This window comes from Hylobates moloch, unplaced genomic scaffold, assembly GCF_009828535.3.
Source record: "Hylobates moloch isolate HMO894 unplaced genomic scaffold, HMol_V3 SCAFFOLD_12, whole genome shotgun sequence".
Lineage (NCBI taxonomy): Eukaryota > Metazoa > Chordata > Mammalia > Primates > Hylobatidae > Hylobates > Hylobates moloch.
Window position 1 is genome coordinate 45,569,293 of NW_026652287.1, and position 27,839 is coordinate 45,597,131.

The following is a 27,839-nucleotide window of genomic DNA, read 5'->3' on the forward strand; positions in this document are numbered from 1 at the left end:
CAGGCACATGCCACCACCCTGGGTAATTCTTTTTTTTTTGAGACAGGGTCTCTATCTGTTGCCCAAGCTAGAGTGCAGTAGCACGATCTCAGTTCACTGCAACCTCTGCCTCATAAGTTCAAGCAATTCTTCTGCCTCAGCCTGCCGAGTAGCTGGGACTACAGGTGTGCACCACCACGCCCAGCTAATTTTTTGTATTTTTAGTAGAGATAGGGTTTTAACATGTTGGCCAGGCTGGTCTTGAACTCCTGACCTCAAGTGATCTACCCACCTCAGCCTCCCAAAGTGCTAGGATTACGGGTGTGAGCCACTGCACCTGGCCAATTTTTTTTTATTTTTATAGAGACAGGATTTCACTCTGTTGCCCAGGCTTTGATGTCCTTTTATAAAAGGAATCACTGGAAGATTTTTATTTTAATGATCAGCAAAGGCCTAAAAGTCCATGACCATTCCCAAGTGTCATTTCCATATGGTAGATTTCCAGCACATGTTAGGAAAGAAAAAAAATGAACAGCTTTGTGTTTTACTAAAGAACAAGTAAAATCCCATTTTTATTCAATATCTCAATAATTTATGTTTGCACATCACTGTGGTGACTAATGTGATTTCATAATCATTAGTATTTCATTTGATTAGCCCCACCCAATCATACCTCCCATCTTGCAAATGAAAAAAGTTAAGTATGGAGAGCACAAAGTCTTGTCTAAACTCATATGGCTCATAAGTAATAATGAAATTGGCCAGGTGCGGTAGCTCACGCCTATAATCCCAACATTTTGGGAGGCTGATGTGGGAGCATCACTTGAGTGCAGGAGTTCAAGATCAGCCTGGGCAACATAGCAGGACCCTGTCTCTAAAATTTAAAAAATTTAATTTTTTTCTTTTTTTTTTTTTTTTTTGAGATGTAGTCTTGCTCTGTCACCCAGGCTAGAATGCAGTGGCACCATCTCAGCCCACTGCAACCTCCACCTTCCGGGTTCAAGCAATTCTCCTGCCTCAGCCTCCCAAATAGCTGGGATTACAGATGTGCACCAGCACGCCTGGCTAAAAAAAAAAATTTTTTTTTTAAATTAGCCAAGCATGGTGGTGCACACCGAGTCCTAGTTCCAGCTACTAGTCCCAGCTACTAGGGAGCCTGTGAAGTCGAGTCTACAGTGAGCTGTGATCTTGCCACTGCACTCCAGCCTGGGTGACAGAACATGATACTAATAGTAATACAATATAATAACAATAATAATAATGGAACTTCTCAGTATTAAAGTCCAAATGTGTGCCACCATATATACTGAGCACTGTCAAAAACTGAAAACTCAGGCCAGGCATAGTGACTCACACCTGTAATCCCCGCACTTTGGGAGGTTGAGGCAGGAGAATTGCTTGAAGTCAGGAGCTTGAGACCAGCGTGGGCAACACAGCAAGATCCCTGTCTCAAATGAAAAAAGGAACGAACAAGAACAGCATAGCATCTGCAGACAGAGAAGCAGCAGCAAATCAGTGGAGGCCAGGATTGATACCTTCCCCATTTCGGGTTTTAGTAGACAGGAAGGACGGTGACCCAGACACTGAAAAATATCAGCATGCTGAACTTAAGGACTGGCTTATTGAAAATGTCAGACAAGTTCCTGGCCAGAAAAGCCACAGTGAAGCTCCCATAAGCCAAGGAACCCAGGATTCACAGAACAGTCAATAACCAAATCATGGTTTTATGTGAAGATGACATATTCAGGCTCAGATTATGTATCCACATGCATGAAGGCTGTAGTCATTCCCCATGAAATTCCTCCCACTTCAGCAGTCCAAAGTGTTGGGATTACAGAGTCACCTAGATCAGGGAACTGATAGCAATGACAAAATTAGGTACCCCGATACCAACCCATGCCTTATCCGTCTCTCGCACGGTTACCTTGAAGGTCAGAACTGCAGTGATCGTTTTGTCCAAACTATGCAAACAAGTAAACATAACTCCAAATGTGTGTTTTTTGTGTTTTTTTGAGACAGTGTCTGGCTCTGTTGCCCAGGCTAGAGTGCAGTGGCACCATCACAGGTCACCACAGCCTCAGGTTGAAGCCATCCTCCCGTCTCAGCCTCCCGAGGAGCTGGGACTATGCCACCATGCCCAGCTAATTTTTTATCTTTATTTATTTATTTATTTTTGAGACAGAGTTTCGCTCTGTTGCCCAGGCTGGAGTACAGTGGCACGATCTCAGCTCACTGCAACCTCCTCCTCCCAGATTCAAGTGATTCTCATGCCTCAGCCACCCAAGTAGCTAGGATTACAGGTGTGCTTCCCACCATGCCCAGCTAATTTAAAAAATATTTTTAATAGAAATGAGGTTTCAGCATGTTGACCAGGTTGGTTTCCAACTCCTGGCCTGAAGTGATCCACCCACCTTGCTTCCCAAAGTGCTGAGATTACAGGTACGAACTACTACACCTGGCCATTTTTTTTATTTTTTGTAGAGACAGAGTCTCACTACATTGCCCACACTGGTCTCAAACTCCTGGACTCAAGCAATCCTCCCACCTCAGTCTCCCAAAGTGCCAGGATTACAGGCATGAGCCACTGCACCCTGCCCAAATGTGATATTCCAAAGGATGCAGGTGGCTGTGTTGGGATAGCCAATGAAGGTAAGGGACAATGGAAGTACAGGGTGAGGGCAATAAACAGGACATACCTGAGAGCCTGGTTATTGGGCTTGACTATGAGAGTGTCTTCACAAAGACCCCAAAGACCCCCCACAAAGAGGTCATAGAAGCACAGACCCAAATGGTCATTATAAATAAGGAAGGTCGCCACACTGACAGGTAGTGATCTCACTTACAGTTTGAGTCTTGATGCTTTGTCCATGGTGTTCACTGTTCTGCATCTAATTAGAAATAAGAGGATGTATTTTGTGAGTTTCAGCAATTTAGAACCAAACACTACATTTGACAACCTTGGAAGCATTGTTCCCCCTACATCTACCTGTACACACAGAGCTACAAGAAGGGTGGATCATGGGAGTTTTCAGGATTACACTGTCTCCTCTATAATGGGAAAAATGAAATATGTTTCTACTTTAAAAAAATATGTTTCTACTTAAAAAAAAAATTTTAGAGACAGTCTCTCTCTCTCCCAGGCTGGAATGCAGTGGCACAATCTTGGCTCACTGTAACCTCAAACTCTTAGCCTTGAGATCCTTCTGCCTCAGCCTCCGAAGTAGCTAGGACTACAGGTGAACACCACGCCCAGCTAATTTTTAAAATTTTTTTTAGAAATGGGGTCTCACTATGTTGCCCGGGCTGGTCTTGGACTCTTGGCCTTTCAAAATTCTGTAGGGACGCTCTAGAAAACTTATTTAAGATAAATTTCCTTCCACTTTACAGCAACACGGATAGAACTGGAGGCCATTATCCTAAGTGCAATGACGCAAACACAGAAAGTCAAAAACTGCATCTTCTTACATATAAGTGGGAGCTAAACAATGGGTAAACATGGACATACAGAGTGGAATAATAGACACTGGAGATGCCAATAGGTTGCAGAGAGGGGGGGATAAGGGATGAAATATTACCTATTGGGTACAACATACACTCTTTGGGTGATGGGTGCACTAAAAGCCAGACTTCGCCACTATGAAATATATCCACGTAACACAAGTGCATTTGTAACCATAAATCTACAAAAATAAAAATAAAAATGAAAAGCAATAAAAACATGCTTAAACTAAAAACAAACAAAAAAACAACAAAAACAAACCATTTCCTTCTAGAGTAAAACGCAGTTTACTGAGCAAGTCTCATAGATCGTGATTGGTCTGAAGAGTCCCTGTGCCCAGGTTAGGGTTGCAATTTACCACCAGAGCCAAGTGCTCGGGTGTCCTACGGATTCTTTTTTCTTTCTTTCCTTTTTTTTTTTCTTGGGATGAGTTCTGGCCATGTTGCCCAGACTGAACTCAAACTCCTGGAGTCAAGCGATCCACCCGCCTCAGCCCACCCACCCCCCCACCTCCCCCACCGCCCCCGCCACGCAGTAGCTGGGACTACAGGTGTGCGCCACCAAGCCCTGGCTTGGGGTTCCTTTTCTAAAGTGCCAAAATGTGTGGAGGTGGGGAAAAGAAAGGTGGACGCCTCAACGCTGTTATGGTCAAAGATTAAAATGCAGCCACACTTTTTATTACACATGATGGGGTAATCGTCTGTTTATAAACAAGGGTCACTATTCCACGAGAGGCCTTACAACATTATGCCAAGCCCCTGGTACCTGGAGGACATCAGACTCTCCTGTTCCTGTGCGGCCTTGACTAGACGACCACTTGCTCTGGACTTGCTCCTCGAGGGGTCGCTCCATCTGGAAACTGAGACTGGAATTCCTGCGCATCCCTGTCCCCGCATCCAGAAACACTGCAGAAAGACTTCCGTGTCCGACCCGAGATCCGGAACAATTTCTGCTTCAACACAATTGTCCACGGAGGGCACCAGTTCCGTCCCACCGGCGGAAGCGAGGTCTGCCTAGCTACTAGACCTGCCGCCTAGCTGTCATTCGGACAAAAGGGGGCGTGGCTGCATAATTGTCCAATCAGGGGCGGCGCCGGAAAGGAGGGTACCGCTACGCTGCGCAAATGCGTGCTACGTCACTAAGCGATCGGTTTGTGCCTAGCTTGGGGTCTCCTGGCGCCTTGACGCGTCGGGTTGCTGTGTCCCTGCATCGGATACGCTGTACCCTGCGCTGGCTCCGTGAACCGTAGCGACAACACCGAGACACCCGCGAGGCCGGAAAATGGTGAGTGTGCAGGGCCAGACTAGTTGGAACCGGCCGTGATCGCGGGACCCGGGCCTCCCCACGGTCACCTCCGGCCGCAGTGTGGGGCTGGGCTGGCAGTTGGAACTCCAAGCGTCCTGTCCCATCCCTGCGCGGCGACCGCGGTCCCAGCCCCGGAGCCCTCTCTGGACAGCTCCGCGCCCGCAGCCCCGCGTCTTTCCCAGATTGTGCAGGGACCACGGGAGGGTCATGGGGAGAATCCCGCCTTGTGTGTTTGGTTTGTGTGGGAGGAGCTACAGTCTGTGGGGTCCCCAGTCCCTTCTTTCTTCCCAAAGGCGGTTTCCCCCTGAGTCTTCCAAAGATGTTGGAAGCAGAGTCTCAAATCCACGACCCTGTCCCCCAGCCTAGCTCCTCCCACGGCGGGCCATTGATCCCTAGATTTCCGGATCCCTCCCCGCATTCTCAAACGCCTATTTCCGCTCTCCAGTGGAAAACATCGTCACCAACTCTTTGTCCCGCGTGGTGCATTTCAAACACACGCAGTATTTTAATAATCTTTTTTCCAATAGATGCCTCTTTTAAACGATTTATTTCTTGTTTGTGGATATTTTACATCAGAAAAATCAGAAAAATTATTCACTTGGAACTAATCTGCATAAAATGCTGTGCCCCTCATCCTGGTATCTTTCCAGGGCACAGACATCCTATGGGAACTCCTTTGCGTTGAGGTAACTTTTTGTAAACTTTCCTGGGTAATCTATCTTTTCAGCACAGTTTCAGATTGGCACTGTCCCGCCTTGGGTTTATGACCTTGAAAAGATTTATTCACTTGAATGTCATTTTTCCAATAAATATAAAATATATGTTATCAGAAGAACTTGAGAGACAGTACAAAATATTTCCAAAGGGCAAAAAAGAAATGAATCTCAGAAAACAAAAAACATCCCAATATTACATTTGTTAAAAATTCTTTGTTCTTTCCCTGAGCACATGGAATATGTTTCTGAGGTCTATTCTTTTAGTTTGATGTTTCAGATGATATTCCAGGACTTAAACTTGCAACATCTAGAAGCATTCAGATAGGAGTAATACTTTTGTAAACTATTTATTGCCATGGAAATAATTAACTGACATCATTTTCTTACCGTGGTCGATCTCGTGACCTCGTGATCCGCCCGCCTTGGCCATCCAAAGTGTGGTTACAAGGTGAGCCCGCCCTTTTCTTATTTTAACAGACGGGGTCTGGCTGTGTTGCTCAGGCTGGTCTTGAACTCCTGGGCTCAAGTGATCCTCCACCCTCAGCATCCCAAAGTGCTAGGATTCCAGGCATGAGCCACTATGCCTGGCCCGAAGTTCTCATTTTCTGAAAGCAATAGTGGGTTTTCTTGTTAAATGCCTTAAAATTTTCTTCCTTCCTTCCTTTATTTATTTATTTATTATTTATTTTTTTTGAGATGGAGTCTAGCTTTCTCACCAGGCTGGAGTGCAGTGACACGATCTCAGCTCACTGCAACCTCTGCCTCTCAGGTTCAAGCGATTCTCCTGCCTCAACCTCCCAAGTAGCTGGGATTACAGGCACAAGCTACCACGCCCAGCTAATTTTTGTATTTTTTTTTTTTTTTTTTTTAAGTAGAGACAGTGTTTCAGTATGTTTCCCAGGATGGTCTCGATCTCCTGATCTCCTGACCTCATGATCCGCCTGCCTCGGCCTCCCGAAATGCTGGGATTACAGGCGTGAGCCACCGCGCCCAGCCTTTTGCTTCCTTTGTACGTAAACACTGTGTTTAAGTAATTCTGCTGGGATTTTCTTTTTTTTTTTTAAGACCAAGTCTTGCTCTGTTGCCCAGGCTGGAGTGCAGTGGCACAATTTTGGCTTACTGCAACCTCCGCACTTGGAAGCTGAGGATCCACAGGCAGATGCTGTTAGGGGAAGAGGGGAGGATGTCTGAGGTTTTCATTGTGGTTTCCTTGGGTGTGTTTTTAGACATTACATTTGAGTTTCACATCTGTAATGTAGGTGCACTGAGTGTAATTGGTGCATATTGACAGCCATTCTCCTACCTTAGCCTCCCGAGTAGCTGGGATTACAAGCACGCACCACTATGCCTGGCTAATTTTTTTGTATTTTGAGTAGAGGCGGGGTTTCACCATGTTGGCCAGTCTGGTCTCGAACTCCTGACCTCAGGTGATCCACCCTCCTCAGCCTCCCAAAGTGCTGGGATTACAGGCGTGAGCCATTGTGCCAGGCCTTCTGCTGGATGTTTAAGGAACAATCCTTAAGAATTTAAGGGCCAGGCGCAGTGGCTCACGCCTGTAATCCCAGCACTTTGGGAGGCCGAGGAGGGCGGATCACAAGGTCAGGAGATCGAGACCATCCTAGCTAACACTGTGAAACCCCGTCTCTACTAAAAATACAAAAAATTAGCTGGGCATGGTGGCGGGTGCCTGTAGTCCCAGCTACTCTGGAGGCTGAGGCAGGAGAATGGCGTGAACCCGGGAGGCGGAGCTTGCAGCAAGCTGAGATCACGCCACTGCACTCCAGCCTGGGTGACAGGGTGAGACTCCATCTCAAAAAAAAAAAAAAAGAATTTAATTAAATTGTCTCATTTAAAATTACTAGTAGTGTTCCAGAGCCTTGTGACTGGGGAGCAGAGGCCTGAGATAAGTGATTCCAAGTCCACCCTTGAGCCTGCAAAGAAAGATCATTGAAGGCCCAATTGGTTCTTCCTAGGGAGCCTCCCCTACAGGTCTGCCAGCACTCATGCCCACCATGGAAGGATCCCCTTGTACTGAGAGAAACTGCAGAGCACTTGGAAGCTGAGGATGCACAGGCAGATGCTGTTAGGGGAAGAGGGGAGGATGTCTGAAGTTTTAATTATGGTTTCCATGGGTGTGTTTTTAGACATTACGTTTGAGTTTCAATTCCGTAATATAGGTGTACTGAGTGTAACTGGTGCATATTGACAGTGTCTGTGAAGGTCAGGACTTATGTTTCCTAGAGACAGGGTTAATGAATTGGGGAGCTCATTTGCATCAGAACCTCAATCTCAATCTGGTTGAGAGTTTTCCTCACTTGGGAAAACGGAAACCTAGGGAAGCTAATGTTTCTTTGCTGCCATAGGAGAGAAAGAGGTGTGGAGCTCCCATAGTTCCTTGCTGATCAGGTGCTTCTATCCTCCATTACCAGGTACTGACCCACTCTAGGGGTTACATTTTTCTTTATTTTTATTTTTTTTTTGAGACCGAGTCTCACTCTGTTGCCCAGGCTGGAGTGCAGTGGCACGATCTCAGCTCACCGCAACCTCCGCCTCCTGGGTTAAAGCAATTCTCCTGCCTCAGCCTCCAGAGTAGCTGGGATTACAGGCGTGTGCCACCACGCCCGGCCAATTTATTTTGTATTTTTAGTAGAGACAGAGTTTCACCATGTTGACCAGGCTGGTCTCGAACACCTGACCTCAGGTGATCTGCCTGCCTCAGCCTCCCAAAGTGCTGGGATTACAGGTGTGAGCCACCACGCCGGGCCGGGGTTACATTTTTCAAGCTGGGAGAGTCTGGGTCCAAGCTGGGGAATATGTTTAATTTTTTTTTTTTTTTTGGAAATGGAGTTTCACTCTTGTTGCCCAGGCTGGAGTGCAATGGCACAATCTCGGCTCACTGCAACCTCCGCTTCCCAGGTTCAAGCGATTCTTCTGCCTCAGCCTCCCAGGTAGCTGGGATTACAGGCATGCGCCACCATGCCCAGCTAATTTTGTATTTTTAGTAGAGATGGGGTTTCTCCATGTTTGTCAGTCTGGTCTTGAGCTCCCAACCTAGGTGATCTGCCCACCTTGACCTCCCAGAGGGCTGGGATTACAGGTATGAGCCACTGTGCCCGGCCTTTTTTTTTTTTTTGATACAGTGTCTCACTCTGTTGCCCAAGTTGGTCTGGAACTCCTGGCCTCAGGCCATCCTCCCACCTTAGTCTCCCATGTTCAACTATTTTTTTTTTTTTTTGAGACAGGGTCCCACTCCGTCGCCCAGGCTGGAGTACAGTGGTATGATCATTGCTCACTGCAGCCTCCACCTCCTGGGCTCAAGTGATCCTCCTGCCTCCTCTGAGTAGCTGGGACTGCATGCATGCACCACAATGCCCATCTAATTTTCGTATTTTCTGTAGAGATGGGGTTTCGCCATATTGCCCAGCCTGGTCTGGAACTCCTGGGCTCAAGCAGTTCTCCCGCTCTGGCCTCCCACAGCACATGGCCTCCCACAATTTCTTGACATCCAAAGATACTTTTGCTGTCTTAAGGTTTTATATTTTCCAGAATGTAATAAACTTGGAGTTATTCAGGATATATAGCCTTCTCAGATTGGCTTCCTTCACTGGGCAATGTACTTTTAAGGTTCTGTGTCTTCATGGCTTGATACCTGATTTCTCTTATCATTGAACAATATTTCATCATAAGATTGTACCGGCCGGGCATGATGGCTCATGCCTGTAATCCCAGCACTTTGGGAGGCCGAGGCGGGTGGATCACAGGGTCAGGAGTTTGAGACCAGCCTGGCCAACATGACAAAACCCTGTCTCTACTAAAAATACAAAAATTAGCCGGGTGTGGTGGCACACACCTGTAATCTCAGCTACTTGGGAGGCTGAGGCAGGAGAATTGCTTGAACCTGGAAGGTGGAGGTTGCAGTGAGCTGAGATAGTGCCATTGCACTCCAGCCTGGGCAACAAGAGCAAGACTCCGTCTCAAAAAAAAAAAAAAAACATGGTACCACAGATTGTTTATCCATAAACCTGTTGCATGATGTCTTGGTTAAGTCTTAAATTTGGCAGTTATGAAGAAACCTCCCGTAAATATTCATGGGCAGGTTTTTGTATGAACAGTGGTTTTCAACTCATGTGAGTAAATAGCAAGGAATGTGATTGCATGGTCCTCTGGTAAGAGGATGTTTTGTTTTGTTAGAAACTGCCTATCTTCCAAAGTAGACATACCATTTTCCATTCCCATTGGCAAGGAATGAGAATTCTTGTTGTCTACATCTTTGCTATCCATTACTGTTCTCAGCATTTTGAACTTTGTACATTCTAATAAGTGTAAGGTGATATCTCTTCAGTTTTATTTGCAGCTCCCTAATGACATATAATGTTGAGCATCTCTTCATATGTATATTTGCCATCTGTATATCTTTCATTGGTGAGGTGTGTGTTCAGGTCTTTTGCTCATTTTTCACTGGTTCATTTGTCTTATTGTTGTTGAGATTTAAGAGTTAGAATTGGAGGCAGGCATGGTGGCACACGCTTGTCATCCTAGCTACTCCAGAGGCTAAAGTGGGAGGATTGCCTGCACCCAGGATTATAAGCCCAGCATGGGCAACATAATGGATCCTGTCTCAAAAAAACAAAAAGGACGCTAGGCATGGTGGCTCATGTGGGGCCACCCAGGCTGCTGGGGAGCAGGACTGAGAAGTGGTGGGGCCGAGGCTGGGGCTGGAGCTGCCAAGGGATCGGAGAAAAAAAATTAGCCCAATGTGGTGGCACACCCCTGTAGTCCCAGCTATTTGGGAGGCTGAGGCATGAGAATTGCTTGAGCCTAGGAGGCGGAGGTTGCAGTGAGCCGAGATTGCACCACTGCACTCCACCCTGGGCAACAGAGCAAGACTGTCTCAAAAAAAAAGAAAAAGAAAAAAAGAATTCTTTGGATATTTTAGATACTAGTCCTTAATCAGATAAGTGCTTTTCTGAAGATTTGCAAAAATTTGTCTGTGCCTTTTATTTTTATTCTTTTAACACTTTCTTTCACAGAGTAGGAGTTTTTCATTTTAATGAAGTGAAACTTATTTTTTCCTTTCATAGATTGTGCTTTTAGTGGTTTATCTAAAAATTCATCACCAAAGCCAAGTGGATAGTTTTACATGTTACATTTACATCTGTGATCGATTTGGGCTTAATTTTTGTGAAAGGTGTAAGATCCATGTACCAATTTTTTGTGGGTGTGTGAGAGTTTAATAGTATAAATTTCACTTAGGTACTATTTTTGTTGCATTCCACAAATTTTGATAAGTTCTGTTTTCATTTAATTCAAATTTAATTTTTCTTTTTTCTTCTTTTTTTTTTTGAGACAGAGTCTCACTGTGTCACTCAGGCTGGAGTGCAGGGGTGCAGTCTCAGCTCACTGCATCCTCCACCTCCTGGGTTCAAGCGATTCTCCTGCCTCAACTTCCCAAGTAGCTGGGATTACAGGCACGTGCCACCGTGCCTGTCTAATTTTTTTATTTTTAGTAGAGACGGGGTTTCACCATGTTGGCCAGGCTGGTCTCGAACTCCTGACCTCGTGATCTGCCCACTTCGGCCCCCCAGAGTGCTGGGATTACAGGCGTGAGTCAGTGTGCCCGGCCCAAGTTTAATTTTTCTTGAGATTTTTTTTGATTCATGTTTAGAACTGTGTTGGGTTTTATTTCCAAATATTTGATGGTTTTCTAACTATTCTTCTGTTACTGATTTCTAGATTAATACCATGGTGGTCTGAGAGCATATTTTATATAATGTATATTCTTTGAAAATTGTTAAGGTGTGTTTTTGTCCAAAACATGGTTTATCTTGGTGAATGTTCCACATGAACTTGAGAAGAATGTGTGTTGTTCTGTTGGATGAAGCATTCCATGGATTTTAATTAAACCCAGTTGTTGCCTTTCAACTAAACTTTGTCCTTTCTGATTTTCTACCTGCTGGTACTCTTTTTTTTTTGAGACAGAGGATTACCCTGTCACCCAGGCTGGAATGCAGTGGCATGATCTCAGCCTACTGAAACCACCACCTCAGCCTTCTGAGTAGCTGGAACTACAGGTGCATGCCACATACAGGGCTAAATTTTGCTTTCTTTTTCTTTTTTTGAGACGGAGTTGCGCCCTTGTCGCCCAGGCTGGAGTGCAGAGGCGAGATCTCAGCTCACTGCAACCTCCACCCACTGGGTTCAAGCGATTCTCCTGCCTCAGCTTCCCAAGTAGCTGGGATTAGAGGTGCACACCACCATGCCCGGCTAATTTTTGTATTTTTAGTAGAGATGGGGTTTCACCATGTTGGCCAGGCTGGTCTCAAACTCCTGACCTCAGGTGATCCACTCACCTTGGCTTTGCAAGGTACTGGGATTACAGGCATGAGCCACCATGTCCACCAACCATCTATTCTTTTTCACAAGTATTTTTTTTTAAATTTTGCCTCCTTTGAACATTTAATGAGTATTAATGGAATGACACTTAAAGGGTTTTTTGGAGCCTAGGCAACATAGTGAGACCCATCTTTACAAAAAATGAAAATATTAGCCAGGCATGGTGATGCACACCTGTAGTCCCAGCTACTCAGGAGTCTGAGGCGGGAAGATTGCTTGAGCCCGGGAAGTCGAGACTGCTGTGAGCCGTGACTGCACCACTGTACTCTAGCCTGGGCAACAATGAGACCCTGTCTGAAAAATAAAATAAAGGCCGAGCGTGGTGGCTCACACCTATAATCCCAGCACTTTGGGGGAGGCCAAGGTGGGCAGATCACCTGAGGCCAGGAGTTCAAGACCAGCCTGGTCAACATGGTGAAACCCTGCCTCTACTAAAATACAAAAAATTAGCCAGGTGTGGTGGTTCGTGCCTGTAATCCCAGCTACTCAGGAGGCTGAGACAGGAGAATCGCTTGAACCCGGGAGGCGGAGGCTGCAGTGAGCCGAGATCATGCCACTGCACTCCACCCTGGGGAACAAGAGCAAAACTCCACCTCAAAATAAATAAATAAATAATAATTTTATGGTAATTTGTTTACCTCTCTGTGTGTGTGTGTGTGTGCGTGTGTGTGTGTATTTTTTTTTTTTTTTTTGAGTTGGAGTCTCACTCTGTTGCCAGGCTGGCGTGCAGTGGTGTGATCTCAGCTCACTGCAACCTCCGCCTCCCGGGTTCAAGCAGTTCTCCTGCTTCAGCCTCCCAAGTAGCTGGGACTACAGGCATGAGCACCATGCCCAGCTAATTTTTGTATTTTTAGTAGCGATGCAGTTTCACCATGTTGGTCAGGATGGTCTCAATCTCGACCTCATGATCCACCCACCTAAGCCTCCCAAAGTGCTGGGGACTACAGGCATGAGCCACCATGCCTGGCCACCTCTCAGTATATTTCTCACATGCTAGTATCTGAAGCTGCAGGCTATCCATTCCAATGGTTGTGGTGTTTACACTTTTTCACAAGGTTTTGCTTTTGTTTGCTTTGTGGAAAATAATGCTCCTACTATTTTTGTTTCAGTCTGCAAGTGCAAACGCACAATAAATTCTCTGGTAGTTGGATAAAAATTACTGGATCTTGGTCAAGTTTAAATTTACAAACTTAAAAAAAGTGGTGGAGTGTATCAGTTGATCCTCCGTTTGTACATGATTGTTCTCTGTAGTCATCAACACTAATGTTATCTTTTTTTTTTTTTTTTTTTTTTTGAGACCAAGTCTCGCTCCGTCGCCCAGGCTGAAGTGCAGTGGCGCGATCTTGGCTCACTGCAAGCTCCGCTTCCCGTGTTCACACCATTCTCCTGCCTCAGCCTCTCGAGTAGCTGGGACTACAGGCGCCCGCCACCACGCCGGGCTAATTTTTTGTATTTTTAGTAGAGACGGGGTTTCACTATGTTAGCCAGGATGGTCTCGATCTCTTGACCTCATGATCTACCCGCTTCGGCCTCCTAAAGTGCTGGGATTACAGGCGTGAGCCACCGCGCCCGGCCACTAATGTTATCTTAATTGACTAGTTTTGTCTTCCTACTCAGTTTGAAGTGGGAACTATTTGACATTTATATCCTAATTAGCAAGGAGATAAACCTTTTTTTTTCTGTTTTCTTTTTTATTTTTATTATTTAGTAAAAGGCTATATATGAAATCTTTATTTTTTTTTTATTTTATTTTTTTGAGATGGAGTCTCACTCTGTTGCCCAGGCTAGAGTACAGTGGCGCAATCTCGGCTCACTGCAAGCTCCGCCTCCTGGGTTCACGCCATTCTCCTGCCTCAGCCTCCTGAGTAGCTGGGACTACAGGCACCCGCCACCACACCCAGCTAATTTTTTGTATTTTTAGTAGAGACGGGGTTTCACTGTGTTAGCCAGGATGGTCTCGATCATCTGACCTCGTGATCCACCCACTTCGGCCTCCCAAAGTGCTAGGATTACAGGTGTGAGCACCGCACCTGGCCTATCTTTATTTATTTTTGGCTGGAGTGCAGTGGTATAGTTATGGCTCACTGCAGCCTTGACTTTGCTGGCTCAAGCAATCCTCCCACCTCAGCCTCCCAAGTAGCTGAGACCACAGACGTGCACCACCACGCCTGGCCAAGTTTTGTATATTTTATAGAGACGGGGTTTCACCATGTTGCCCAGGCTGGTCTCGAACTCCTGGGCTCAAACGATCCGCCCACCTCAGCCTCCCAAAGTGCTGGGATTATAGGCATGAGCCATCACGCCTGGCCAAAATATTTATTTTCTATTAAATGTAAATGTAAATAAACCTTACAGAGAGCACCCAGGCATGCAGATGGACTTGTCACAAGGCAGAGCTCCCTGGAGCCAAATTTCTTCCTGCTCAGACCATAGTCCTAATTACTTAAGAAAACCCCCTCTAACTGTGTGGATCTTTTAATGTATGGTGCACATGAGTGCATGGAAATGAGAGAACCTGGGACAACAGCCCCTAGAGTGTCTGTCTGGGATCACTTCCTCCTGAAACTGGAGAAAGGAGATTTTATGTTCTTTTTTTTTTTTTTTTTTTTTTTTTAAGATAGAGTCTCTCTCGGCCGGGCGCGGTGGCTCACGCCTGTAATCCCAGCACTTTGGGAGGCCGAGGTGGGCGGATCACCTGAGGTCGGGAGTTCAAGACCAGCCTGACCAATATGGAGAAACCCCGTCTCTACTAAAAATACAAAATTAGCCAGGCATGGTGGTACATGCCTGTAATCCCAGCTACTTGGGAGGCTGAGGCAGGAGAAGCGCTTGAACCTGGGAGGCGGAGGTTGCGGTGAGCCAAGATAGTGCCATTGCACTCCAGCCTGGGCAACAAGAGTGAACTCAGTCTCAAAAAAAAAAAAAAAAAAAGAGAGATAGAGTCTCTCTCTGTTGCCCCACTACGCCCAACTAATTTTTGTATTTTTAGTAGAGACAGGGTTTCACCATGCTGGCCAGGGTGGTCTCAAACTCCTGACCTCAGGTGATCCACCCGCCTCGGCCTCCCACAGTGCTGGGATTACAGGCATGAGCCATCCTGACCCAGATTTTACGTTCTTTTGGAGGTATGAAATTACCTGTTAATTTTATAATCATGGGCAAATTAACCATCAGACCATTGTGGACGTCAATGAAGTCCCCTGAAAAGTGATACTGTCAATCTATTCTTCAAGGTCAGCAAAGCCCAGATGACATGATTATGGATCTTCCAGAAAGTGCTCTTCTGACATTTTATCTCAATGTGTATATGTATTTGTGCTAAAAATTGGTTGCAAGCAGTTCTGAGGCTCATGGGTATAAGGATTTTGTGAAGGTCTAAGTTGTGAGGGCCCCTTCCTTGTGCCTGAGCTCTGTCTTCCCAGTAACTTCCTAGCCTCATGAAATGGGACAGAAAGTAAAAGGAAAGGGCCGGGCGCGGTGGCTCACGCTTGTAATCCCAGCACTTTGGGAGGCCGAGGCGGGCGGATCACGAGGTCAGGAGATCGAGACCACGGTGAAACCCCGTCTCTACTAAAAAAATACAAAAAATTAGCTGGGCGTGGTGGCGGGCGCCTGTAGTCCCAGCTACTCGGAGAGGCTGAGGCAGGAGAATGGCGTGAACCCGGGAGGCGGAGCTTGCAGTGAGCCGAGATTGCACCACTGCACTCCAGCCTGGGTGAAAGAGCGAGACTCCGTCTCAAAAAAAAAAAAAAAAAAAAAAAAGAAAGTAAAAGGAAAAACTGGGTCTATGATAGATATTACACACACAGCCAGGCACGGTCGCTCATGCCTGTAATGCCAACACATGGGGATATATATATATATATCGGAAACAAGTTGAAATTAATACGTCTCTAAAAGAGTATTTCCATTCAGTCAGCAGAATCTGACTGCTTCTAACGGCCTCAAATACTTCAGGACTATATGGGCAGCCAGACCTTCTTACAAGTTGGATTTCCACAAGCCTCCTGGCCTCTCATGTATAACAAAAGGGGATAGAAGAGTCTCAATGTGTATTTACTTATTAAAACCTCCACCTCATTTAATCCCACATCTTAAGGAATGCTGAATGATTTGGGTAATAAGAAATTAGGCTGTGGGCTGGGTGTGGTTATTCATACCTGTAATCACAACACTTTGGGAGGCTGGGGCAGGAGGATCACTTGGGGCCGAGAGTTCAAGATCAACCTGGACAATATAACAAAACCCCGGCCGGACGCGGTGGCTCACGCCTGTAATCCCAGCACTTTGGGAGGCCGAGGAGGGTGGATCACGAGGTCGGGAGTTCAAGACCAGCCTGGCCAAGATGGTGAAACCCCGTCTCTACTAAAAATACAAAAAATTAGCTGGGCGTGGTGGCACGCACCTGTAATCCCAGCTATTTCAGAGGCTGAGGCAGAGAATTGCTTAAACCTGGAGGGGCGGAGGTTGCAGTGAGCCGAGATCGCACCACTGCACTCCTGCCTGGGTTAAAGAGCGAGACTCCGTCTCAAAAAAAAAAAAAAAGAAAGAAAAAGAAACCATTTATCTGGGAGCGGTGTTGCACATCTGTAGTCCTAACTACTCGTGAAGCTGAGGCAGGAGGATGTCTTGGGGGCCCAGGGATTTGAGGCTACAGTGAGTTAGGATTGCTGCACTTGAGCCTGGGTGACAGAGCAAGACCCTGTCTCTTAGAAAACAACAAACAAACACACAAGAAATAAGAATTTATCTCATAAAGAATTGAAGATCTTGCCTGTAATCCCAGCAATTTGAGAGGCCAAGGCTAGTGAATCGCTTGAGCTGAGGAGTTTGAGACCAGGCTGGGCAACATGGCAAAACCCCATCTCTACAAAAAATATACACAAAATACTTACCCAGGTGTAGCGGTGTGTTCCTGTAGTCCCAGCTACTCAGGAGGCTGAGGTTGGAGGATTGCTTGAGCCGGGGAGGTCTAGGCTCCAGTGAGCTGTGATTGTACTACTGCACTCCAGCCTAGGTAGCAGAGCAAGACCATCTATGTCTCAAAAAGGAAGAAAAAAAAATTGATCCTAAAATTTGTCTCATTTGTGTAGGATTTTTTTCATTTTTCCAAGTTGAACTGGATACTACCATTAGAGAACAGTAGGACTTACAGTGACCACAGTGAAGATGTAGCTACAAGTTTATGTGTTCAATGTGCTGTTAAATTTCTAACAATCGAGTCATACACGGAATGTTTGGAGACCACAAAATCGTGTGTGAATTTCTTATGAATTGAGTATACCTCTCATCCTTGTCAATCTCACCTATTCTCCTTTACTTATATTGGATATTTCAGGACTCAGTGGCTTTTGAGGATGTGTCTGTGAGCTTCAGCCAGGACGAGTGGGCTCTGCTGGCTCCTTCACAGAAGAAACTCTACAGAGATGTGATGCAGGAAACATTCAAGAACCTGGCATCTATAGGTAAGGAGGACATCATTTTTTCTTTTTCTTTTTTTTTTTTTTTTTTTTGAGATGGAGTTTCACTCTTGTCTAGGCTGGAGAGCAATGGCACAATCTCAGCTCACCACAACATCAGCCTCCCAGGTTCAAGCAATTCTCCTACCTCAGCCTCCCGAGTAGCTGGAATTACAGGCATGTGCCACCATGCCTGGCTAATTTTTCTCTTTTTAGTAGAGACGGGATTTCACCATGTTGGTCAGGCTGGTCTTGAACTCCTGACCACAGGTAATCTGCCCACTTCAGCCTTCCAAAGTGCTGGGATTACAGGCGTGAGCCACTGTGCCTGGCCTTTTTTTTTTTTTTTTGAGACAGAGTCTCGTCCTGTTCCCCAGGGTGGAGTGCAGTGTGCAGTGGTGGGATCTTGGCTCATTGTAACCTCCGCCTCCCAGGTTCGAGCGATTCTCCTGCCTCAGCCTCCCGAGTAGCTGGGATTACAGGTGCCCACCACCATGCCCGGCTAATTTTTGTATTTTTAGTAGAGACAGGGTTTCACCATGTTGGCCAGGCTGGTCTCAGACTCCTGACCTCAGGTGATCCACCCGCCTCAGCCTCCCAAAGTGTGGGGATTATAGGCATGAGCCACCGCACCCCGGTAACATCATTTTTTCATATTGTCAATTAGAGAACTGGCATTTCTTGCTCATAATCACTGTTCCGAGATTTGGAATCTGAGAAGGGAACACTTCTGTAAATAAACCACGCATGGTTACAGCTCATTGTGAACCTATAATCTAATAATATTTGTATAATTTTTAATAATTTATCATGATTATTCTTGATCTACATTTTAGGGGAAAAATGGGAAGACCTGAGTGTTGAAGATCAACACAAAAACCAAGGACGAAATCTAAGGTGAGTTGCACTCACAAGAAATAGCAGTGTTCCTTGAAAGAATCTTAAAAATGTTATGGCCGGGCACGGTGGCTCACACCTGTAATCTCAGCACTTTGAGAGGCTGAGGTGGGTGGATCATGAGGTCAGGAGTTCAAGACCAGCCTGGCCAACATGGTGAAACCCCATCTCTACTAAAAATACAAAAAAAGTTAGCCAGTTGTGGTGGTGGGCGCCTGTAATCCCAGTTACTCTGGAGGCTGAGGCAGAGAATTACTTGAACCCAGGAGGCAGAGGTTGCAGTGAGCCGAGATCGCGCCACTGCACTCCAGCCTGGGCAACAGAGCGAGACTCTGTCTCAAAAAAAAAAAAAAAAAAAACTCATGACACTTTTAAAACAAGAAGCAAGCTCAGCTCCAAATTTATTTATTTATTTATTTATTTTATTTTTTCTTGAGATGAGGTTTTGCTCTGTCACTCAGTCTGGAGTGCAGTGGCATGATCTTTGCTCACTGCAACCTCTGCCTCCTGGGATCAAGTGATTTTCCTGCCTCAGCCTCCCGAGTAGCTGGGATTACAGGGACGTGCCACCACACCTGGCTAATTTTTGTATTTTTAGTAGAGACAGGGTTTCGCCATGTTGGCAAGGCTTGTCTCAAACTCCTGACCTCAGATGATCCACCCGCCTCAGCCTTCCAAAGTGCTGGGATTACAGGCACAAGCCACTGGGCCCCAAATTTATTTATTATCAGAAAATGTTTACCAAAAATGTTTTCTCAAGTGACACAGATGTCCACTGGCTGAAAAATATTACACTTGGGCCGGGCACTATGCCTCACGCTTATAATCCCAGCACTTTGGGAAGGTGAGGTGGCTGGATCACCAGAGGTCAGGAGATCAAGACCAGTCTGGCCAACATAGTAAAAACCTGTCTCTACTAAAAATACAAAAATTAGCCAGGCGTGGTGGCACACACCTGTAATCCCAGCTACTCAGGAGGCTGAGGCAGGAGAATCACTTGAACCTGGGAGGCAGAGGTTGCAGTGAGCCCAGATCACACCACTACACTCCAGCCTGGGAGACAGAGTGAGACTCCATCTCAAAAAAAAAAAAAAAAAAAAGAAAGAAAAATATTGTACTTGGGAACAGTTTTTTTTGTTTGTTTGTTTTGTGAGAGAGAGTCTCGCTCTGTCACCCAGGCTGGAGTGCAGTGGTGTGATCTTGGCTCACTGCAACCTCCAACCCCTGGGTTCAAGCAATTCTTCTGCCTCAGCCTCCCAAGTAGCTGGGATTATAGGCACACACTACCACACCGGGTTAATTTTTTTTTATTTTTTATTATTATTATTATTTTTTGAGACGGAGTCTCGCTCTGTCGCCAGGCTAGAGCGCTGTGGTGCGATCTTGGCTCACTGCAACCTCCCACTCCCTGGTTCAAGGGATTCTCCTGCCTCCGCCTCCCAGGTAGCTGGGATTACAGGCATGCACCACCATGCCCAGCTAATTTTTGTGTTTTTAGTAGAGATAGGGTTTCACTATGTTGGCCAGGATGGTCTCGATCTCCTGACATCGTGATCTGCCCGCCTCGGCCTCCCAAAGTGCTGGGATTATAGGCGTGAGCCACCATGCCCAGCCAATTTTTGTATTTTTTAGTAGAGATGGGGTTTCACTATGTTGGCCAGGATGGTCTCAATCTCCTGACCTCGTGATCTGCCTGCCTCGGCCTCCCAAAGTGCTGGGATTACAGGCGTGAGCCACCACACCCAGCCAATTTTTGTATTTTTTAGTAGAGATGGGGTTTCACCATGTTGGCCAGGCTGGTCTCAAACTCCTGACCCCAATTGATCCACCCACCTCAGCCTCCCAAAGTGCTAGGATTACAGGCATGAGCCACCATGCCTAGGTGTGGAAACAGTATTTTATTTTATTTTTATTTTTATTTTTGAGATGAAGTCTTGCTCTGTCGCCCAGGCTGGAGTGCAGTGGTGCCATCTCAGCTTACTGCAAGCTCCGCCTCCCAGGTTCACACCATTCTCCTGCCTCAGCCTCCCAAGTAGCTGGGACTACAGGCACCCACCACCACGCCTGGCTAATTTTTTTGTTTTTTTAGTAGAGACGGGGTTTCACCCTGTTAGCCAGGGTGGTCTTGATCTCCTGACCTCGTGATCTGCCCATCTCGGCCTCCCAAAGTGCTGGTATTACAGGCGTGAGCCACTGTGCCCGCCTGGAAACAGTATTTTAAAGCCTCACATATAACTTCCAGAAGCCAAGGTGAGCAGATCATTTGAGCTCAGGAGTTCGAAACCAGCCTGGGCAACAAGACAAGACCCTGTCTCTACAAGAAACAGAAAATTCAGTCAGTCGTGGTGGTGCATGCCTGTAGTCCCAGCTACATGGGGGGCTGAAGTGGGAGGATTGATTGAGCCGGGGAGGTCAAGGCTGCAGTGAGCCATGATTGCATCACTGTACTCTAGTGTGGGCAACAGAGTGAGACTCTGTCTCAAAACGAAACCAAAAAAAAAAAAAACCCATACATCAATATTACTGTTTTGATAGTAGCTATCAGTGACACAAGCCCTCTTGCAGAACATTGAGTATATTCGTTTTTAAACAAGTCAGACGGGGCAGAAAACTATTTCCCTGAAAATGATAAAAATTTAGTTCTGCTGCTGGGTGCGGTGGCTCATGCCTGTAATCCCAGCACTTTGGGAGGCCAAGGCGGGCAGATCACTTGAGGTCAGGAGTTCAAGACCAGCCTGACCAGCATGGTGAAACCCTGTCTCTACTAAAAATACAAAATTAGCTAGGCGTGGTGGTGCATCCCTGTAATCCCAGCTACTTGGGAGGCTGAGGTAGGAGAATCACTTGAAGCTGGGAGGTGGAGGTTGCAGTGAGCTGAAATCATGCCATTGCACTCCAGCCTGGGGAACAAGAACAAAACTCCGTCTCAAAAAAAAAAAAAAAATTTAGTTCTACTACCTGATAATAAATATAAAATCATTAATACACAACCAGTATTACTGTGCTTCTAATATTTTACAGAAGCCATATGGGAGAGAGACTCTGTGAAGGTAAAGAAGGTAGTCAATGTGCAGAAACCTTCAGTCCCAATCTCAGTGTGACGAAGAAGACTGCTGGAGTAAAACCATATGAATGTACTATCTGTGGAAAAGTCTTCATGCGTCTTTCATCCCTTACTAGACACATGAGGTCTCACACTGGATATGAGCTATTTGAGAAGCCATATAAATGTAAGGAATGTGGGAAAGCCTTTAGTTATCTCAAATCCTTTCAAAGACATGAAAGGAGTCACACTGGAGAAAAACCCTATAAATGTAAACAATGTGGAAAAACCTTCATATATCACCAACCCTTTCAAAGACATGAGCGGACTCACAATGGAGAAAAACCCTATGAATGTAAGCAATGTGGAAAAGCTCTTAGTTGTTCCAGTTCGCTTCGAGTTCATGAAAGGATTCACACTGGAGAAAAGCCCTATGAATGTAAACAATGTGGGAAAGCCTTCAGTTGTTCCAGTTCTATTCGAGTACATGAAAGAACTCACACTGGAGAGAAACCCTATGCATGTAAGGAATGTGGGAAAGCCTTCATTTCCCACACAAGTGTTCTAACACACATGATAACACACAACGGAGATAGACCTTATAAATGCAAGGAATGTGGGAAGGCATTCATTTTTCCCAGTTTTTTACGAGTACATGAAAGAATTCACACTGGAGAGAAACCCTATAAATGTAAACAATGTGGTAAAGCCTTCAGATGTTCCACCTCCATTCAAATTCATGAAAGAATTCATACTGGAGAGAAGCCCTATAAATGTAAAGAATGTGGGAAATCTTTCAGTGCACGCGCAGCCTTTCGAGTACACCTGAGAGTGCATACTGGAGAGAAACCCTATAAGTGTAAAGAATGTGAGAAAGCCTTTAGTAGGATCAGTTACTTTCGAATACATGAAAGGACTCACACTGGAGAAAAACCCTACGAATGTAAAAAATGTGGGAAAACCTTCAATTATCCTCTAGATTTGCAAATCCACAGGAGAAATCACACTGGAGAAAAACCCTATGAGTGTAAGGAATGTGCAAAAACCTTCATTTCTCTCGAGAACTTTCGAAGACACATGATCACCCACACTGGAGACGGACCTTATAAATGTAGGGACTGTGGGAAGGTGTTCATTTTTCCTAGTGCATTACGAACACATGAAAGAACTCACACTGGAGAGAAACCCTATGAATGTAAACAATGTGGAAAAGCCTTTAGTTGTTCTAGTTACATTCGGATACATAAAAGAACTCACACTGGGGAGAAACCTTATGAATGTAAGGAATGCGGGAAGGCCTTTATTTATCCCACAAGCTTTCACGGACACATGAGAATGCATACTGGAGAGAAACCTTATAAATGTAAAGAATGCGGGAAGGCCTTTAGTCTTCACAGTTCCTTTCAAAGACATGCAAGAGTTCACAACTGTGAGAAATCTCTTGAATGTAAGCAATGTGGAAAAGCCTTCAGTGTGTCCACATCCTTAAAAAAACATATGAGAATGCACAATCGATAGAAACTATAAATGTGAGAAATAGGGGAAAGTTTTCAATTCTAACAGATACTTTCAAAGTTGTGAAAATTCCCACTGAAGAGAGAAATCCTATCAATGTAAGTAATATAGAAAGCGAGATACAAGATAATTCATGTACAGTCAGGTACCACATAGTCATGTTTCAGTCAGCAATGGACCATATATAGGTTGGTAGCCCCATAAGATTATATAACACCTAAAACATTTCTATCAACTGCAATTTAGTAGCAGTAGTAACACCACAGTGCAGCACATTATTTAAGTGTTTATGGTGCTGGTGTAAACCTGCTGCACTTTCAGTTGTATAAAAGTACAACACAGCGGCCGGGTGCAGTGGCTCACGCCTGTAATCCCAGCACTTTGGGAGGCCGAGGCGGGTGGATCACGAGGTCAGGAGATTGAGACCATCCTGGATAACACGGTGAAACCCCGTCTCTACTAAAAATACAAAAAATTAGCCAGACGTGGTGGTGGGCGCCTGTAGTCCCAGCTACTTGGGAGGCCAAGGCAGGAGAATCGCTTGAACCTAGGAGGTGGAGGTTGCAGCGAGCTGAGATCTATCACTACACTCCAGCCTGGGTGACAGAGCGAGACTCCATCTCAAAAAAAAAAAAAAATTACGGCACATATAATTATGTGCAATATATACTTGATAATAAATGGCTAAGTTACTGGTTTATATATTCACAATACTGTTGTAGAATGTATTCCTATTTTTTTTTTTTAACAGTAAGACAGTCTCAGGCAGGTCCTTAAGGAGATATTCCAGGAAAAAGGCATTGTTAATGATAGGCGATGATGGCTCCATGTGCAGGACTGCCCCTGAACGTATTCTGGTGGGACAAAACATGGAGGCGGAAGACAATGATATTGGTGATCCTCACCCCGTGTAGTCCTACACTAATGTGTGTTTGTGTCTTAGTTAGTCTTTAACAAAAAATAGTTTAAAAAAAATGTAATAGAAAAAGCTTATAGAATATGGACATAAAATATTTTTGTACAGCTGTACAATGTGTTTTAAGCTAAATTACTACAAAGTTTTTAAAAATAAGTTTATAAAGAAAATAATGTACAGTAAGTTAAGGTTTATTCATTATTGAGGAAAAATGTTTTTATGAATGTAGTGGAGTCCAAGTGTACAGTGTTTATAAATTCTCCATTAGTGTACAGTAACATCCTAGGCCTTCACATTCACTCACCACTCACTGACTCACCCAGAGCAACTTCTAGTCCTGCAAGTTTGTTCATGGTAAGTGTCCTATGCAGGTACATCCTTTCTTATCTTTTATACTGCATGTTTACTGTGTGTATTTTCTGTGTTTAGACTCATAAATACTTAACATTTTGTTACAGTTTCCTACAGTGCTCAGTACAATAACATGTTGTATGGTTTATAGCCTAGTAGCAATAGACTGTACCATATAGTCTAGATGTGTTGTAGCTATACCATCTAGATTTTTGTAAGTTCACTTTGTGATGTTTGTACCATGAGGAAATCGCCTACGACACGTTTCTCAGAACATATACCCATGATTAAGCAATCTCTGCCTATAAAATGCTCCAGAAAATTCACAACATGATACAAATTCATCACACATGATATAAAAGTTAAGGCAAGGCATGGTGGCTCATGCCTGTAATACCAACACTTTGGGAGGCCAAGGCAGGCAGATCACCTGAGGTCAGGAGTTCGAGACCAGCCTGGCCAAGAGGGTGAAACCCCATCTCTACTAAAAATACAAAAATTACCTGAGCGTGGTGGCATGCACCTGTAATTCCAGCTACTTGGGAGGCTGAGGCAGGAGAATCATTTGAACCTGGGAGGTGGAGGCTACAGTGAGCTGAGATTGTGCCACTGCACTCCAGCCTGGGCAACAGAGCAAGACTCCATCCCACACACCAAAAAAAAGTTAAAAAATTTTTATCACTGGCTCATTCTTCAAGTACATCTCTGGATTATCAATTGTAACTTACTACTTTTCCAAGAAGTCTTGGAAGTGAGATAATTCTGTAAGTACTCTTTAAGCAGTAGTCAAAAGTTTAAAAGGTTGTGTTTTCTCATTAAATCAGTTAGTAAAACTTTTCTCTTGATGTCTTGATTCATGAGTAAATTGAAGTGTTTTTTTTTGTTTGTTTTTTTTGTTTGTTTTTTTTTGAGACAGAGTCTTGCTTCTGTTGCCCAGGCTGGAGTGCAGTGGTGCGATCTCGGCTCACTCCAAGCTCCGCCTCCCGGGATTACGCCATTCTCCTGCCTCAGCCCCGCCACCATGCCCGGCTACTTTTTTTTGTATTTTTAGTAGAGATGGGGTTTCACCGTGTTAGCCAGGATGGTCTCGATCTCCTGACCTCGTGATCCGACCGCCTTGGCCTCCCAAAGTGCTGGGATTACAGGCTTGAGCCACCGCACCCGACCTGAAGTGTATTTTTTTTTTCTTTTAAAGACCAGTATTTGTAGAAGTGTATTTTTAATATACAATTAGTTTTAAATTGTGTATAGTTTTTCAGTTCTCTGAATAAAGAGATTGTTGTTGAATACTGACACACTGTAACTGGGATTTTTCCTACTGGCCTCATGTGGAAGGTGGTGCATATATTACCCATTATATATTTATTTCACCTTGTTTTTCCAAAAAACTACTTATTAAATTTCTTGGCCAGACACAGTGGCTCACTCCTTTGTAATTCCAGCACTTTGGGAAACCAAGGCAAGCAGATCACTTGAGGTCAGGAGTTCGAGACCAGCCTGGCCAACATGGTGAAATCCCATCTCTACTAAAAATACAAAAATTAGCTGGGCATGTTAGAGGGCACCTGTAATCTCAGCTACTTGGGAGGCTGAGGCAGGAGAAATGCTTGAACCTGGAAGTCAGAGGTTGCAGTGAGCCAAGATCACGCCACTGCACTCCAGCCTGGACAATAGAACGAGACTCTGTATCGAAAAAATTAAATTAAAACATAATAAATTTTTTGCCGGGCGCAGTGGCTCACACCTGTAATCCCAGCACTTTGGGAGGCCAAGGTGGGCGGATCACGAGGTCAGGAGATCGAGACCATCCTGGCTAACACGGTGAAACCCCGTCTCTACTATAAATACAAAAAATTAGCTGGGTATGGTGGCAGGCGCCTATAGTCCCAGCTACTCGGGAGGCTGAGGCAGGAGAATGGCGTGAACCCGGGAGGCGGAGCTTGCAGTGAGCCGAGATCATGCCACTGCACTCCAGCGTGGGCAGCAGAACGAGACTCCATCTCAAATAAATAAATAAAATGAATTTCAGCTAGAAGAGCCTTATTCCATTTTCCTTTATATTAAACATCTGGCATAAGTTGGTAAGTATGTGAAGTTTATCATATATTCTTATGCGAATTACTGTTTTCACCTTTTGTTCTTTGTAATTCTGTCTGGGATTTGAATAGTAGAGTTTGAATTCAGGAAGGACATCTGTGATAAGACAATAAAATCTAGAGCTGGACATGGCCCTCCTGCTACCTGTCGACACAGGTAAATTTCCTAGAATCTTTTCCCTTTATAGATCCATGTTGAAATTCACTAATAGCCTCACTTGCATGAGATTTGCCAGGCAGAAGTGAAGAAGACATTAGTCAGGTATTGGAACCCCACCATACAGGGAGACAGCCTGCTTCCTGCTCATTTTCCTGGTTATTTTCTCTGCCAATTCAAAAGTATCCTGAAAACACCCTGAGCTGCTTGACTTCCATTCTCAAAGAGATGTGTTGGTTTCCACAGTTGTCTCCACAAGCTCCACATCAAAGATCCACGTACAGTTTGGATTTTCCTTCTAGCCTTCGTGTGTGGCCTGGGCATCTAATTCAGACTGTCATGGTTGGCAGTGTTCTCTGAGGTTCTGTCTTCCCTCTTGTGTTTCTATGAGGTTTAATTTGTATGGTTCTTGTTCTGTTAATGCCACTAGAGACTATGTATTCCTGATTCCACCATGAGAACTACAGTGAAACAGTCAAAAAAAAATACATGGGAGTTTGTTCTCCTACTGCGTTACACAGTGACTACTCTCCCCCATCCTTCCATTTGAGAATAATCACCTTCCTCATATTGGACAAATTGTGGGTGTTTCCAACTATTCCTGAATATTCTCCATCGGTTTATTTTCATTTATGTTTGGTTGTATGCAACTAAAATAATGCATTTTTTTATTTGTTTGAAGCAAAAGCTTCTTAGATGTTTCTTAGAAATATTTTGTTAACTGTTTCCAAACAACATGTATACTGTCAAATATTATCTGGGCGCAGTGGCTCACGGCTGTAATCCCAACAATTTGGGAGGCTGAGGTAGGAGGATTGCTTGAGGCCTGGAGTTGGAGACCAGCCTGGGAAACATAGTAAGACCCCATGTCTATTAATTCAAAAACAAATAATTGTATTGTCTTCCCTGTTTCCTGAAAGGCTATATTAAAATATCCCATTACAGTTATGAATATTCAGATCAACTTTGTCATTTTGTCAAGATACATTCTGACTCAATATTAGCATGTGCATAAAAGTTCTGGTATTTTTCCCTTAGATGTTTTTTATTCTTGTACTTACACATTTTGTCATAAAACAAAATTTTCTTCCTTTTTTTTTTTTTTTTTTTTTTTTTGAGACGGAGTCTCACTCTGTCTCCCAGGCTGGAGTGCAGTGGCACAATCTCGGCTCACTCCAAGCTCCGCCTCCTGGGTTCACGCCATTCTCCTGCCTCAGCCTCCCGAGTAGCTGGGACTACAGGCGCCCGCCAACATGCCCGGCTAATTTTTTGTATTTTTGGTAGAGACGGGGTTTCACTGTGTTAGCCAGGATGGTCTCGATCTCCTGACCTCGTGATCCGCCCGCCTCGGCCTCCCAAAGTGCTGAGATTACAGGCGTGAGCCACCGCGCCTGGCCAAAGCACCATTCTCTAAAATCCCCACAAAGCCTTTGTCTCCTTGCAGTCAGCTCCTCTCTGGGCGTGCTGCCTGGTGGAACCCTGTAATGTTCTTTTCTTTTCTTTTCTTTTTTAT

The 27,839-nt window shown here is 44.9% G+C and overlaps 2 protein-coding genes across 3 annotated transcripts in view; one reads left to right on the forward strand and one right to left on the reverse strand.

Annotated features, from left to right (window-relative positions):
• ZNF490 (zinc finger protein 490) overlaps positions 1-4,493 on the reverse strand; it is a 31,939-nt gene extending 27,446 nt beyond the window's left edge. Inside the window, exons 1-3 of one of the 2 annotated variants that reach the window (XM_032169797.2) lie at positions 4,244-4,319; positions 3,555-3,659; positions 2,823-2,867 (exon numbers count right to left, since the gene is read on the reverse strand). In XM_032169797.2, the coding sequence (XP_032025688.1) occupies positions 2,823-2,867 (45 nt within the window). In that variant the 5' untranslated portion in view covers positions 3,555-3,659; positions 4,244-4,319. Of the gene's footprint in view, positions 1-2,822; positions 2,868-3,554; positions 3,660-4,243 lie in introns of both variants that reach the window. The other variant, XM_032169796.2, reaches the window with a different exon arrangement.
• A 124-nt stretch (positions 4,494-4,617) lies between these two features.
• ZNF791 (zinc finger protein 791) lies at positions 4,618-27,839 on the forward strand. The gene is made up of 4 exons (XM_032169799.2): positions 4,618-4,762; positions 17,231-17,357; positions 18,188-18,248; positions 21,270-27,839. The coding sequence occupies exons 1-4, from the start codon at positions 4,760-4,762 to the stop codon at positions 22,807-22,809; spliced, it is 1,731 nt and encodes a 576-aa protein (XP_032025690.1). The 5' UTR covers positions 4,618-4,759; the 3' UTR covers positions 22,810-27,839.